This window comes from Cotesia glomerata, linkage group LG7 (assembly GCF_020080835.1).
Source record: "Cotesia glomerata isolate CgM1 linkage group LG7, MPM_Cglom_v2.3, whole genome shotgun sequence".
NCBI classification, from domain to species: domain Eukaryota; kingdom Metazoa; phylum Arthropoda; class Insecta; order Hymenoptera; family Braconidae; genus Cotesia; species Cotesia glomerata.
Window position 1 is genome coordinate 14,890,526 of NC_058164.1, and position 15,592 is coordinate 14,906,117.

Genomic DNA, 15,592 nt, shown 5'->3' on the forward strand with positions numbered 1-15,592 from the left:
TTGTGTTACAAATTAATTTTTGATAAAGACATTTGAACTAGAGAGTCAATAATAATAATAAGTGTTCATTTACTTATATGATTAAAATGTTATTCAAAATGGTTTCTAATTTTGTATTCAAATTACTATTTAATTTTGTATTCAAATTACTTTTTGATTTTGTATTCAAATTACTTTATAATTTTGTATTCAAAGTACTTACTCACTATGTAATACTATTAAATTTCTACGGCCTTTAGGGAACGTCAGTTCTAGGGCCGAATGTCTTCAATAAATAAATAAATAAATAAACAGCACGGAGTAGGGATGAGAACGAAGCCGGTCTCCTTTCTTTCTCATTCCCTACACAGTTGTCGGCCATCATTATTGTTTATGCATCAAGTGTAGTAGTAACGTTGACAATTATTATTTTGCTATCTCAGTGTAACTCTCATATTAACTTTTAATCATTCCTATTTTATCAATAATAATTAAATTATCAATTTTGAGTGTATTTTGCACGATTAGTTAATCAAGTGATTTTATAACCTCAAAAGTACTCAACACGTGACACGAGCTTCCAATAACAACGGATTTTGTGTTGTAAGTATACTTTTTTTTATTTATATCGAAAATGTTGTTGATCTTATAAAAATGTAATTTTAATTTAATTTTATTAAAAAAATGTAATTGAACAATTAAGATTTTCATAGTTTCCAAAAATCAATCATTATGAATCTTTATTTTGAAATGTCAATGGAAATATTGGTTGTATGAAAAATTATAAGAGACAATGTTTTCATAAAATTTAATTTTTACTTTTGTTTGAAAAATTTTTCCATAAAACTTATATTTTTGTTATAATTTCATAAATTAAAACTAATCATTTCAAAACTGCGGCAAAAATCCTGGCCCTAATTATACTTTTAACATTTTTCATCATTAAATAATTTCATTAATTCTATTTATGTATGTTTTGTACAGTGAGCAATGCCAAGAAAACGCAAAGGGGCTGATTTGAGCCGCAGTACAAGTAAAGCTCGAAACTTGCGAAATAGCAGATCCGAAAGAACAGAAGAACAAATCCAGCAACAAAATACTGATGCACGTGTCAGAATGGCGCAATTGCATCAAGAAGAGCCAGAAGATACACGAGCTGAACGCAATGAAGTCAGAAGATTAGAACAACGACAATCACGCCGTTTCACAGTCAATAGACGAAGAACAAATGACCAACAACGACAACAGGTACATCGAGCATTTATATCTGATTCATTCCTGCGTCTAGCATTCCAGTATGAGCCCGATATTGAATATTATGCTCATTCAAAAGTGGTAATTGGTGCTATGGACAAGGAATGTCCGCATTGTCATGCTCTGAAATTCAAAAATGAGCCAGCTGGGATGTGTTGCGCGTCAGGAAAAGTGCAACTACCTGAAATTGAAACACCACCTGAACCATTGAACGGCTTACTTATCGGCACGGATCCAGATTCTAACGTGTTCCTGAAGTCAATTCGAAGATTCAATTCATGCTTTCAAATGACATCGTTCGGAGCAACAGTAATAGTTCAAAATACTAATGCAAATGGTCAACAATTCAATTCTACATTCAAAATCAGAGGCCAAGTTTATCATAAAATGGGCTCACTGCTGCCAATGCCAAACGAACCACATAAATTCTTACAAATCTACTTTATGGGCGGCGAGGATTCCGGAAGCGCACTTGCCAATCACGTGAATGCACGTTGTGATTATAATAACCTTGATTCACTTTATGCCAGGCGCATCGTCAGCGAACTAGATGCTCTTTTGAACGAGCACAACGAGTTGTTGAAAATATTAAAATCACATATGCACCAATTACAAAGCGATAATCACGCTATCGTCATTAATCCTGATAAAACACCAGCTGGAGAGCATATTCGTAGATTCAATGCACCCGTTGTTGATGATGTTGCTGGAATCATACGTAAAATTACCGACCGATTTCTGCACAATCGCTGATTCGCAAGATACTCTCATTGAACAAATATTTCCCGATGTACACACACAGTACATAAATCATGAGTGGCTTGCAGAAAGAGCGATTTTAGCGGCAAAAAATTTAGACGTTGACAATTTAAATCTGAAGATACAAATGTTGTTGCCAGGGAACTTGGTATCATATAAATCTATTGATACAGTTTGCGACGACAGCGAAGCAGTAAATTTTCCCACAGAGTTTTTGAACTCACTGGATTTGCCAGGCATGCCACCGCATAATTTACAATTAAAGGTTAGATCTCCAATTATCTTGCTTCGTAATTTGAACCCGCCCTGGCTGTGCAACGGTACGCGATTAGTCATTCAAAAATTACTGAAAAACGTGATCGAAGCCAGGATTTTAAATGGCAAGTTCAGAGGTGAAAATATACTCATACCACGGATTCCTATTATACCTACAGATGTGCCAATTCAATTCAAACGTATTCAGTTTCCGATTAGATTGGCATTTGCAATGACTATCAACAAATCCCAAGGTCAAACGATGTCTGTTTGTGGATTAGATTTGAGAACACCATGTTTTTCACGCGGACAATTATACGTGGCATGCTCTCGAGTGGGTAAACCATCCAGTTTGTTTGTGTTAGCTGAAGATGGACTAACAAAAAATATTGTTCACGCTATAGTATTAAGAGATTGATATTGTTTAATAGTGTTACTGTCGTAATTGTTTAATTAATGATATATAATTTTAAGGAATAAATTATAATAACTTAAAAATAACGTTTGCCTTTTGTTATTTTTATATTCCCTCATCGTTCACAGCGCTCCATGCTTATTTCACGCATATACCACATTCTTACGTACATACAATATACACATTCTAACATACATACATACTTACAATAAGTAAGCTATTTTTTGTCTACACTAGAAATTACTAGGAAATTATTTATATGGCAAAACAACGTTTGCCGGGTCAGCTAGTATATATATATATATATATATATATATATATATATATATATATATATATATATATATATATATATATATATATATGTTGATGTTGGTATACAAATTCACTGGATTGAGATTTGAAGGGAAGTACGTTGAACACAATTAATTAAAATGTTCTTACACTTGATATTAAGCAGAAATCAATAGGTACAAAATAAAAATTTATCAGATTTATTATTTCCATTTAATTTTATAACAAATATAAGTATATTACAGTATAATACAGTAAATAACATGTGACGCTTAAACTCATGAATGAGGTAGGCAAGGCAGACAGTCTTAAACTTTTAAACATTAATATCTATTTTTTTGAATTATAAATACTTTCAATTTCAATTTAATTTAACACCAATCGGTGCACAATGTTTTTGGTTAACCTGTCTTTAGCTAACACAAATAGATTCGACGGTTTCCCAACACGTGAACACGCAACATATAGTTGCCCATGAGAAAAACATGGATTTTCCAAATCTAAACCACAAATGGACATTGTTTGACCTTGAGATTTATTTATAGACATGGCGAAAGCTAAACGAATTGGAAACTGTAGCCTTTTGAAGGGTATGGTAGAATCTGATGGTATCATCGGAATACGTGGCAGCAGGACCACTTTTGCTTTAAACTTCCCAGCCAAAATGGTTGCTTCAAGAATGTTTCCGGTGATCTTTTTGATGACCAAACGCGTACCGTTACATAATTGAGGTGGATTCAAATTACGGAGGAGAATAATAGGGGAACCAATCTTTAATCGAAGATTATGTGGTGGCATTCCAGGGATATCTAATGAATTTAAAAATTCAATCGGAAAATTTACACTTTCATTTTCATCAACAACAGTATCGATTGATTTAAAAGACATCAGATCGCCTGGTAACAACTGTTGTATCTGGAAGTTAATTTCGTCAACATCAACGTTTTTGGCTGCCAAAATCGCCCGTTGACTAAGCCATTCATGATTCAAATAATTATTCTGTATATCCGGGAAAATACTCTGAATCAATTCATTTTTATCCTGAACAACAGTGCAAAAATTGTCTGGTAGTTTAATGCATTGCGTATTTGGTTGCAGTTCTATTTTACCGTTCCCAATATCTAGTAGTTGTTCGGAAAATATTTGTGCTGATGGATCATTTTGCAATTGTACTCGCATATTTATGGTCAATCGAAGTGTTTCAACACTTCGCAATAAGAATGATTGTTTCAAACATGCATTAATCTCATCCGCGAAAGTAGAGCGAGGTATAACCGGTAAGGTCTGCCGGAAGTCACCAGACAAAAGTAAGATAGCACCACCGAAAAGTTTATTATTGCTTTTTAAATCTTGCATAGTTCTGTTTAATGCTTCAAGTGAATATTTGTGTGCTATTATGCACTCATCCCAAATTATTATAGAACTCTTCCGCAACACTGCAGCTATTCCACTATTCTCTTTGATGTTACACATTGCATCTGGTTTATTATGAACGTCCAATGGCAGCTTGAATGTTGAATATGCTGTTCGCCCACCATCCAGTAAAGTAGCCGCAATGCCTGACGATGCTACTGCTAATGTGATTTTTTGTTGTGACCGTATTTTGGCAAGAATCAACGATATTAAAAATGTCTTACCGGTTCCACCGGGTGCATCCAAGAAAAAAAAACCGCCTTTTTCAGCAGCAACAGCCAGCATAATCCGATCATAAATAATTTTTTGTTCTGCTGTCAGTAATGGTTCACTGTTCATGATAATTGTTGCTAAACTTCCATGGTCATATTGATTTTCTCGTTGTAAATCGGTATTGACTAAGTCGGTGGGTGGACGATTAGGTGATGGCATACCATAATGATTAAGTGGTAAATTTGAAATAAGAACACATAAATCCTCGATCAAGACCAATGCTTCATTGTACATCTCTGGTGTATAATCTATGTTTTGGCATTGATTTGTTTGTCTAATTCGGTGCAAGATGTCTTCTGTCATACAATTTTTATATTTTTCCCACAAAGTTTGTGCTTGCGAGGGATAACATGTCGTCAAAATAATTGCAAACAACTGACGGATGTTATTCGGTGTTGATGTCAACGCAGCATCAGCAAGCGTTAAGTCCCAATGGTTATCGTCTTCTAGCAATTGCAGTTCACGACATGCATCCTGGTATGTATTGAATACTCGACCATTAACTGTTCGTAAAAATTCAAAAGACGTTGGTCCGGGAACATTCACCAATAACAAACGTAAATAGAAGCACTCACGTTGCTTTGGATGTACCGTGTAAAGTCTCCCCAATGTCTTAGCTTTGAATATGCCTGTAATGGAAGGATGTGGTTTTCCTTGTTTCCGTGGCTCCCATTTTTTACTGGATTTGTTCCATGTGAAATAACGTGGAGCATCACCATACACCAATGTCTTCGCGAATTGGCCAAAAACATCAGGTTTTTGACACAATGTAAAAAATTCAGTTAGAGTCGTTTTCGGAGCTTCGAACGCTCTTTGGAGAACATTTTCTTCAGTGAAGTATACACGTTGACCGTTTTCAAGATGTATTGCCAGATGTTGAACAGCAGGATCTCTTTCGTGGATGGGAAAGCTGAGAATATGCCAAATAGCTTCATTGCTGCTAATGTATCTGCCCATTTGGTATCATGCTATTTCGTCATTTTTATTTATGTTTTGTACTTCAAATATGGCCAAATCACTGCCTTTGTTTACATATTTACAAATATACTTAATTGATTTAACAGAACTGCAAAGCTCAACATTGATATGAGCTTTGTAAGTTTTTGAAAGTAGTGGTGAGTATGGTACCACCCACTGATTATCAAACTCAACTTGATTTGGAAAGTTCGGCAGTCGCATTGTAAATGTGTGGCCACCATTCTCAGTACTTCTGCGGCGATACATTGGATAACCATCAATATCCGTGATCGTGTCATTCGTATGTGGCTTTGGGAAGTTTTTTTTACATTTTCTATTTTCCATGCACGGTGACGTCATGTTGAAAGCACCGCATGGCCCATGGATCATGTGTTTGGTGACAATATCAAATAATTCTTGATCAATTAATGGGTCTGGAATTTCGGCTGAAATTATTTGATCGATTTCTTCAGGACGGATTCTATCTTTAAGCCAAACCAAAATGTGGGCATGAGGCAAACCTCGCTTCTGCCACTCTATCGTATACAGCCAACAACGTGTGATACCAAAAATTGAATATTTAACAATAAAATCAATTAAGGATTTCAATTTTTGTTTAAACACACGTGCAATTAAATCATGACGATGAATGGCTTGTTGTCCTGGCAATAGTAAAGTTTGTATCTCTTCCCAATTCGGATTACATGTGAATGTAATAAATAAATCCGGTCGGCCGTCATGACGTACGTAAGTCATCGCATCTTGTATGTATTCCTGCATGTTCCGTGGACTGCCGATGTAGCTTGAAGGTAAAATGAAAGCATTACCGATGTCATTGGGATTTAAATTTCCATCGATGTTTCCAGCAACAGCATCTCGTAAGTGAATATATTCTTCCGATCGTAGTTTTGCCTGGTTGAATCGAAGGAATCGCAAGCGTTCGCTTTCGACCTTAGCATACATATCAACAATGTATTGATGGAACAGCTGACGATATCGAAGGATATAATTGTCTTGATGTTGTCTAACCATTATTCGGTGTGCGTAGTAGTTTATTGAGCTAACTTTATTATTTCTGTAATCACCTAAAAAAATAAAAAATAAAATGCAATACGAAATTAAAATCTATACGTACAGTAAGAAAGTAAATTGTATAATACTTCAAATCTTATAAGATAAAAGATACTGGGACTTTGGTTCGTTTCTGTTTGTTCAATTTCAATAAAAATACAAAAATTATTAACAAAAATAACACTATATATTTATTAACAAAAGTACACTAAATATTTCACTAATTTAATAGCGGATTGTTTAAATAAAAGCAGATAAGCAAAACACAGCGTGGTTATCAAAGCGAAGCAGGTTAGCACGTGGTTAAGGAAAAAACCGCCGACACTGTAAAAAGCGGTAATTACTGCACGAAAATGTTAATTTATCTGAAACACACTAAATTAATTAAAAGCAATCAGATTAAACAAAAGAAAGTTATAATAGTAAGCAAAACGGCGATTTTATAGTATGAAAAAAAAAGATGGATGCGAAAAAGAACAGTTGAAATGCATTCAATCCGACAACGAAAACGAGAAGAGAGCGAGAGAGCGCTCCAATTCTCGGCCAGAGGGCCCCTGGTGCTCTGCAGGCGCCTGACCTGCCTTCAAGTGGAGAGGTAGAGAAGCCTCTAGTGGTTTTAGTCGGTAATGGCTGGGAAGTAGAGAGGGAGATTTGAACATTCTCCCCCCTTCTCCGCTCGATGGAGAAGTAGATGAGACGTGGCTGGAGCAACGTCATGAGAATCTTCCTCGTGTCTTGGAATAGGAAGTAGTACCAACTTGTGTATTGGTCGTGTATAGGTAGAAGTAGCCGTCTGGATGGTGACAACTCGGGTAAGATCATCCTTACCAGGGTGAGTGTGGGTGACACGACCCAGCGGCCATTTTGATGGTGGATATCGCTCATCTGTGACCAGGACTAGAGATCCAACATCGATGTCGTTGAATGAAGTATTCCACTTGGAGATGGTTTGATGAGATTTCAGGCAAGAAGCAGACCAGTGGTACCAGAACAGTTGAAGCCGCTGCTGGATGTCCTCAAGTCGTGATAGTCGGTTTGCTGGGGTGTCGACCAGTGTTGGCTCGGGTATAAGCGTAAGGGGTGCTCCTCGAATGAAGTGTCCAGGAGTCAACGCTGTGAGATCGTCAGGATCTTCTGATAGAGCACTGAGAGGTCGAGAATTTAAAACAGCTTCCACCTGAGTTAGAAGCGTGGAGAAGTCCTCGTACGTGAGGATTTTGTCCGAATTGATGCGTGATAGGTGATGCTTGACAGATTTGACGGCAGCTTCCCATTTGCCACCCATGTGAGGAGCTCCTGGAGGATTGAACTTCCATTTTGTACCGTCGTTGGCAATAAGTTGTTGAAGATGTTGCGATTCTTTGGTAGAACCAGCTAGCAACCGTTTCAAGATAACACTAGCACCTTGAAAGTTGGTTCCGCAGTCACTGGTGAGCGTCTTGCAGATTCCTCGTCGGGCTGTGAAGCGTCTGAACGCTTTCAAGAAGCCTTGAGCACTGTAGTCAGTTACCAGCTCCAGGTGAGTAGCAGAAGTTGAAAAGCACACGAATACTGCGATCCAAGCCTTATATGAGCGCGTGCCGCGCCCTTGAAAGAACTTGAGCGACACTGGGCCTGCGTAATCGACTCCAGCATGCTCAAAGACCAGTGAAGGTGTGACACGGGAAGCTGGGAGCTGTCCCATGCGTTGTTGAGCACGGATGCCACGTATCCTGGTGCAGGTGACGCATCGATGAATGAAAGATTTGATAGGAGCACGACCACCAAGCGATCCAGCAGTATCTACGTACGTAGTCAAGTGTCAGCTGAGTTCCACCATGCATAGTACGTGTGTGGGCGTTGGCGATAATAAGCCTGGAGATTTCTGAATCTTTCGGCATTATTGGAGGATGTTTGGCGTCTTCATTAAGTTGAGAGTATTGTAAACGTCCACCAACTCGAAGTAAACCAGTCTGGTCGATCCAAGCTGTAAGTCGAGAGAGAGGGTTAGATTTAGCAAGACTCTTACCTTGTAATAGTGCTCGAATCTCACTGGCGAAGTAGATTTGCTGCGTGGATTTGATCCAGAACGTCAAAGCAAATTGAAGATCAGCAGGGTTTAGAGGTGAAGAGCTCAAGCTGGACGCAGGAACTCTCTTGAAACACGCCACTGCTCGCTGAATCGTGGCTGTGACACGTAACAGCTTTGTGAGAGGTCTGTCTTCGTAGAATAGGACATCAAACGGCAGCTTGGTACTTGAAGATGCGTGCACTGTGCTAGGGCGAATCTCGATGTCAGCAAGTTGATCATCTGATGCCGTGAAAGATGGCCAAAGATGACTCTGTTGGGCTAACCAGTCGGGTCCAGACCACCAGAGTTTTTGGTTGATGAGTTGAGCAGGTGTTAGACCTCGAGAAGCACAATCTGCAGGATTTTGTTTTCCTGAGACGAATCTCCAGGTGGCGTTTGGCGAGGTTTGCTGAATCTCTTGAACTCGGTTCTTTACGAACTCTTTCCAGCGCATTGGATCACTGTTAATCCAGGCCAGAGTCACAGCGGAGTCAGTCCACAATGAAACAGGAACATGTTGGAGCTGGAGAGTTGACTGAACGCGAGAGACTAGTTTTGATAACAGCAAAGCAGCTGATAATTCCAACCGTGGAATTGTGAGACGATGAAGAGGTGCAACTCGAGTCTTTGAACAGACTAAAGTTACTGTTGATGAGCCGTTAGAAGTCGTTACTTTGAGGTAAACAGCAGCAGCCATTGCAGCTTGAGAGGCATCTGAAAACCCATGTATCTCGACTTCCGAGCTATCAGTGAGTAGATTGAGCCACCGAGGAATTGCTAGTTGAGATAGCTGAGATAGCTCATCGCGAAACGACGTCCAGCGGTGAATGATTTGCGGCGTGAGAGTATCATCCCATCCGACCTTTTGTTGCCATAAATCTTGCATTAAGATTTTGGCGCGGACGATGACTGGCGAGATCAAGCCCAGAGGATCAAACAGTTGAGCTGTTTCGGATAAGATGGTGCGTTTGGTGATAGCTGCCTTGGGTGAGGACTGACCAGTGAACTTGAGCAGATCTGGCGCACACTGCCAGGCTAGACCCAGAATCTTGGAGGATGACTCGTTAAATTCATGATACTCTGAACCTGGTTGATAAGATAGATTAATTTTGAAGAAATCAGGATGATTGCTCTTCCACTTTGCCAAAGGGAAGCATCCTCGTAGACACATTTCTTCAACTTGTTTTGCGATAGCATTGAGAGAGTCGAGATCATCAGCACCGCCAGTAATGTCGTCGACATAACTTCCCCTTTCGATCGGTTCAGCAGCTAAAGGAAAGTCGTGACCTTCGTCTAGCAGTAGTTGTCTCAGGGTGCGGCCTGATAAGTAAGGAGCTGATGTAGTTCCGTATGTAACTGTGGTAAGTTCGAACTCTTGGCTCTGTGAGTTATTATCAATCCATAAGATGCGTTGGAACTTGCGATCATCAGGATGTATGAGAATTTGGCGAAACATCTTTTCTACGTCCGTTGTAAAGATGAGGCGATGGCGACGGACATACAACAGCACGTCGAAGATGTCATTCTGAGTCTTGGGACCGACATGAAGCAGTTCGTTGAGCGAATAGCCTGATGTTGTCTTACTAGAGCCATTGAACACCACACGAATTTTGTTATTGCGCATCACTCCGTGATGAGGGAGGTAATAGACAACGTCTGAAGCAGTTGACGGTTGAACTTTCTCCATGTGACCCAGGGACTCGTACTCGGTGAGAAACTCTGTGTACAGTCGATGAAGATTTGGTTGTTGGGCGATGCGATTGAGAATGCGAGATAGCGAACGTTGTGCAATGCCTTTCGAGTATCCAAGCGGAGGAGCATTGGGTTTGAAGGGCAATCGCACGATGTAGCGACCTGAGCTGTCGCGAGAGTGAGTGGCGATGAAGTGTGCTTCACACTCGGCTTCTTCAGCACTAAGAGATTCTTGGTGAGACGCTGGAACTTCTTCCTGCTCCCAGAATTTCGAGACGAGTTCGTGAAGCTGCAGGTTTGAGATTAGGTGACCTTGATGTGCAGGCGAGGTGCTAGAAGATGGACCAGCAGGTCCTAGAACTGCCCATCCAAAGACAGTCTGAATGGCGATAGGCTGACCTGGTTTTCCGGTGATTACTCCAGGCTTAATGATTAAGCCATAAAAGTCAGCTCCAATGAGGACGTCAATTCGACCTGGTGATAGATGATCTGGATCTGCTAGTTCCAAATCAGAGATATGATTCCAGGATTGACTGGCGATGACGACTGGAGGCAGTTCGACGGTAAGAGACTGCAGTACGTGCGCATGAAGCTCAATCTGGTCTTCAGAATGATTAGATCGTAAAGTGATGTCAACAGCACCCTTCGTTGATCCTGAAGGCACACTTCCTACTCCAATAATCGGGATACTCGTTTTGGAAGGCTTCATATCAAGCTGGCGAGCGAGCTGCAGAGAAATCAGCGATAGTTCTGACCCTGGATCGATCAACAGACGTACTGTGCGAGGATGATGTGTTGGCGATACGATGAGGGCTTGTGCTGTGGCCAACAACACCAGAGGTCTTGATGCTGAGGCTGTGTTGCACGAAGAACGAGCTTGTTGCGAAGAGAGTAGCGATGCTGCGATAGGCAATGACGAGGTCGTTGCGGCGATAGGCGATGGCGATGGCGATAATGCGATAGGCGATGGCGATAATGCGATAGGCGATGGCGATGTCGTGCTAGCAGATGATGCATCAGGTAGTCAGAATGACGTATTCTGACCTACCTGCTGAGAGGCAGTAGATTGAGAATTCATCATTGTGTTAGATGAAGTTGATGCTGAGCTGAGAAGCGTAGAATCATGTAGCATGGAATGATGCGCTGCTTGGCAAAACCGACAGCGTTTTTGGCTACGACAATTCTCGAACGAATGAGGTCCAAGACAGTTGGGGCACAACGACTTGGAGATAGCCAGCTGATGACGCTCTTTGGGCGATAATCTTTGGAACGCTGGGCACGATACGATGAAATGTGCTTCACCACAGCACGAACAAGGACGTTGTGGTCTTGGAGATGCTCCAGCGATCTGTCCAGGAGGTGGTTGAGTTGTTGTAGGAGGTCCAGTGGCCATAGTGACGTTTTGCGATGTCGAACTGGTCATATGGACATGTGCAGATGATGTCTTAGATCCGTGGGTGAGTTTGCTACCACTCGCGGACTTTTTGTTGACCTTAGGGTCACGTGGTTTGACTGGAAGACGTCCTTCCATGGCTTCAAGGGCTCGTGCACGAGCTAGCAGGAAGCTCTTGATACGATCGTACGGTGGGAAATCTGTAGCCGCTCCCAGCGTGATTTCCCAGTCTTCTCGAGTCTGAGGATCCAGCTTCTGAGTAATATAATGTACAATAATGTGATCCCAGTGATCAACTGGCGATCCGAGAGCCCTCAGGGCATTTAGTACCTCAGAAGTGGTGTTGATAACGTTGTTAACCTCTTTGGCGGCTCGCGACGCCATTTTGGGTATGGTAAACAGTTTGTTGAGTTGAGCCGTGATCAATACTCGCTTGTTCTCATACCTCGTGGTCAGAGTTTGCCAGGCTGTGGCGAATGCAGAGTCTGTTATCTCCACATTAGCGACGAGAGAGTATGCAGTGCCTTGGAGGCTCTGGAGAAGATAGTGCATCTTGTCAACCTCGTTAACACCGTCTTTGTTGACGACGGATGAGAACTTATTTTTGAATGATTGCCATTCAAGAAGCTCTCCATTGAATTTTGGAGGTTGAATAGTTGGCAACTGTGGACGAAAGGCGGTAGCCTCATTTGCAGTGCGATTGTGAGGCGAGAGAGGAACCACACGAGGTTCAATTTCGGCGATGCGGCGCTTGAGAGAAGATTTAACCATTACGTAGCGATTAACGGCCTTGGTGAATCGACCTTCTTTAAAGTAATTGTGGGTGATATCAATATCCTTGCAACTGGTCAATTTGTCATTGGCGTCGGCAATCTTGTTCCACGTAGACTCAAGCACCTCGAGCTTGACTTCGCAGTCAATTGGCTGGATCAGATTGTGCTCGCCGTTTCCGACTTCATTGACCATGGAGTTGAGGGCACCCATGTGAGTTTCGAACACCAGTAGGTACTTGGCAGACATCGTAATAATCTGAAAGATATCGAAAGAGAATGAATTCGAGAAAAAGAAGTAAGTTAGCGATAAAGAGAGATATAAAAGGAGCGAACTGACAATTTAGATGAATCCTCTTGTGTACTCGATGCGATGAAGATGTAGTGCGATGACCTTGAGTTGAGACCTGATTCCAATAATCACTTTTTTACGACGCGCACACGAATGACACAGGTAGATCTTCGCACTAAGGGTCCCAATCTAACTTTCCACCAACGCAGTACACTTTTAGGTACTCAGCAATGCGTCGGAGTTGCCAAACGCGCACTAGATTACCGGAACTACACAAAATTCACTCAAAGTATTTTTGTATTTTTTATTAAGCGATAAATTTGAACGAAACTATCCAAAATCCGGCTCGAGGGACCATTTTGTATAATACTTCAAATCTTATAAGATAAAAGATACTGGGACTTTGGTTCGTTTCTGTTTGTTCAATTTCAATAAAAATACAAAAATTATTAACAAAAATAACACTATATATTTATTAACAAAAGTACACTAAATATTTCACTAATTTAATAGCGGATTGTTTAAATAAAAGCAGATAAGCAAAACACAGCGTGGTTATCAAAGCGAAGCAGGTTAGCACGTGGTTAAGGAAAAAACCGCCGACACTGTAAAAAGCGGTAATTACTGCACGAAAATGTTAATTTATCTGAAACACACTAAATTAATTAAAAGCAATCAGATTAAGCAAAAGAAAGTTATAATAGTAAGCAAAACGGCGATTTTATAGTATGAAAAAAAAAAAGATGGATGCGAAAAAGAACAGTTGAAATGCATTCAATCCGACAACGAAAACGAGAAGAGAGCGAGAGAGAGCGCTCCAATTCTCGGCCAGAGGACCCCTGGTGCTCTGCAGGCGCCTGACCTGCCTCCAAGTGGAGAGGTAGAGAAGCCTCTAGTGGTTTTAGTCGGTAATGGCTGGGAAGTAGAGAGGGAGATTTGAACATAAATAGATAATTGTCAAATTTACCGGTATTTGGATCATACTGTTTGATATTAAGGTGATATTCATCTTGTCCTTGCCAAAATATCAATGGATATTGTAGTGCGTCATATGAACGGTGTAGATCCGAAATCGTACTGACAGTGTTGTCTCGCCGTGTAATTTTTAGAGATCTTTTGTCAACTGGATCACCAACCATGATAACAGCAACCTCATCAACAGTTGGAGCGTTGAATCTACCAGCATGTTCACCTAATGGTACTTTGTCGGCTTTTATGACGATTTGATAATTGTCATTTTGCAGTCGTGGCGAAACTCTTTTGATCAATTGAATTAGTTGATTGTGATCTTCTAAAAAATTATTCAATAATATCACAATTGCTCTTTCCTCTGCTTGTTCAATAAAATTATACAGGCACCGAGTCGTCACGCGCTCTTCACAATCGCCCATAAAATAAATTACGATGAAATAAATTAAATGAAGAAATTTCGGATTGTTATCAGGCATTGGCATCAGTGATCCGATTTTATGGTACACCTGGCCTTGAATTTTGAATGTAGTTTCAAAATCACGTCCATCGGATGCACGATCGCAAATTTTAGTTGCTCCAAATGACGTCATTTGGAAGCAAGAATTAAATTTGCGTATTTTACGCAAAAATAATTTGGAATCATCTGAATTGCCAGTAAGAAGGGATAATAAAGGCTCCGGCGTAGCGGGTAGAGGTGACAGCACAACTTTTCCTGATGCGCAGCACATGCCGGCTGCTTCATTCCGAAATTTCAATGCCTGACAATATTGACATACTTTATCCATTCCACCGATAGCAATTTTTGAATGCGCTGAGTAGTTAATATCTGGTGCATATTCAAAGGCAAGCCGAACGAATGATGCACGTGTTAATGAGCGGCTGATCCGTTGCCTTTGTCGATCTAGTACTCGTACTGTAGCTATGTTTCGTTCTCGTGCCGCTCTTGTTCTCGTAATATTCTGTTACAGACATTTGTCACGCTGTTCTTGAGATTCTTGTGCACGACTTTCTGCAGTCCTGATTCTTTGAGCTGCATTTCTTGTTTCGATTTGTTCTGGTAATTGCTGAGCTCTTTCAACACGTTTGCGTCGTGACCCTTTGCTGCTCGCGTTGTTGAGGTTAGATTTTTTCGGTGGCATTTGACTGAAAATAATAATTTAATCGTTTAAATATTAGAAAGAGGAACTGAAAAACATGTTATCATAGCACATTGAAATAATAAGTGCAAAATAATTTTCAATGGAGATTAAATAAAAATAATATAAAAATTTTTGTACAATTATTGAAAAAGTGTGAGGAGCTTTGTGCCATTTTCTCATTGATATATTAATTAACTTTTATAAAACTATGTGATATTACTTACATGTATAAATTGAAATTATTGTTCCTGTGCTCCTACTGTGGCTATGTCTCGTTCTCCTGCTGCTCTTGTTCTTATGATATTCTCTTGAAGACGTTCGTTACACTGTTCTTGAGATTCTTGTGCATGACCTTCTGCTGTCCTGATTCTTTGAGCTGGATTTCTTGATTCAATTTGTTCTGCCAACTGATGGGCTCTTTTAATACGTTTGCGCCGTGCCTCTCTGGTGCTCGCGTTGTTGAGGTTAGATTTTTTCCGTGGCATTTGACTGAAAATAATAAATTAATCATTTAAATATGAGAAAAAAAAAAATTGAAAATCATTCTAATTAACTTTTATAATTATGTGATAATACTGACATGTACATATTTAAATTATAGAGTTTAAATAATA

General features: G+C 40.1%; 3 protein-coding genes across 3 annotated transcripts; all 3 read right to left on the bottom strand.

The window, feature by feature from the left end:
* Positions 1-3,322: 3,322 nt before the first annotated feature.
* Positions 3,323-5,599, bottom strand: LOC123269662 (ATP-dependent DNA helicase pif1-like). Its single transcript, XM_044735498.1, has one exon. The coding sequence runs from the start codon at positions 5,597-5,599 to the stop codon at positions 3,323-3,325; it is 2,277 nt and encodes a 758-aa protein (XP_044591433.1).
* Positions 5,600-7,286: 1,687 nt separating this feature from the next.
* LOC123269663 lies at positions 7,287-11,121 on the bottom strand. The gene is made up of 2 exons (XM_044735499.1): positions 8,499-11,121; positions 7,287-8,452 (listed from the first exon to the last, which is right to left on the bottom strand). The coding sequence occupies exons 1-2, from the start codon at positions 11,119-11,121 to the stop codon at positions 7,287-7,289; spliced, it is 3,789 nt and encodes a 1,262-aa protein (XP_044591434.1).
* Positions 11,122-11,400: 279 nt separating this feature from the next.
* LOC123268333 lies at positions 11,401-13,214 on the bottom strand. Its single transcript, XM_044733316.1, has 2 exons — positions 12,916-13,214; positions 11,401-12,834 (listed from the first exon to the last, which is right to left on the bottom strand). Exon 2 carries the CDS (start codon positions 12,823-12,825, stop codon positions 11,437-11,439), a length of 1,389 nt encoding a protein of 462 aa, XP_044589251.1. The 5' UTR covers positions 12,826-12,834; positions 12,916-13,214; the 3' UTR covers positions 11,401-11,436.
* Positions 13,215-15,592: the final 2,378 nt, after the last annotated feature.

Bases quoted from the DNA above. Each gene is read 5' to 3' on its own strand.
- LOC123269662 (XM_044735498.1), bottom strand. From the start codon at position 5,599: ATGGGCAGATACATTAGCAGCAATGAAGCTATTTGGCATATTCTCAGC.
- LOC123269663 (XM_044735499.1), bottom strand. From the start codon at position 11,121: ATGAAGCCTTCCAAAACGAGTATCCCGATTATTGGAGTAGGAAGTGTG. The intron at 8,453-8,498 runs GTACTATGCATG...CTACGTACGTAG, and splicing joins TATCGCCAACGCCCACACAC to ATACTGCTGGATCGCTTGGT.
- LOC123268333 (XM_044733316.1), bottom strand. From the start codon at position 12,825: ATGTCTGCCAAGTACCTACTGGTGTTCGAAACTCACATGGGTGCCCTC.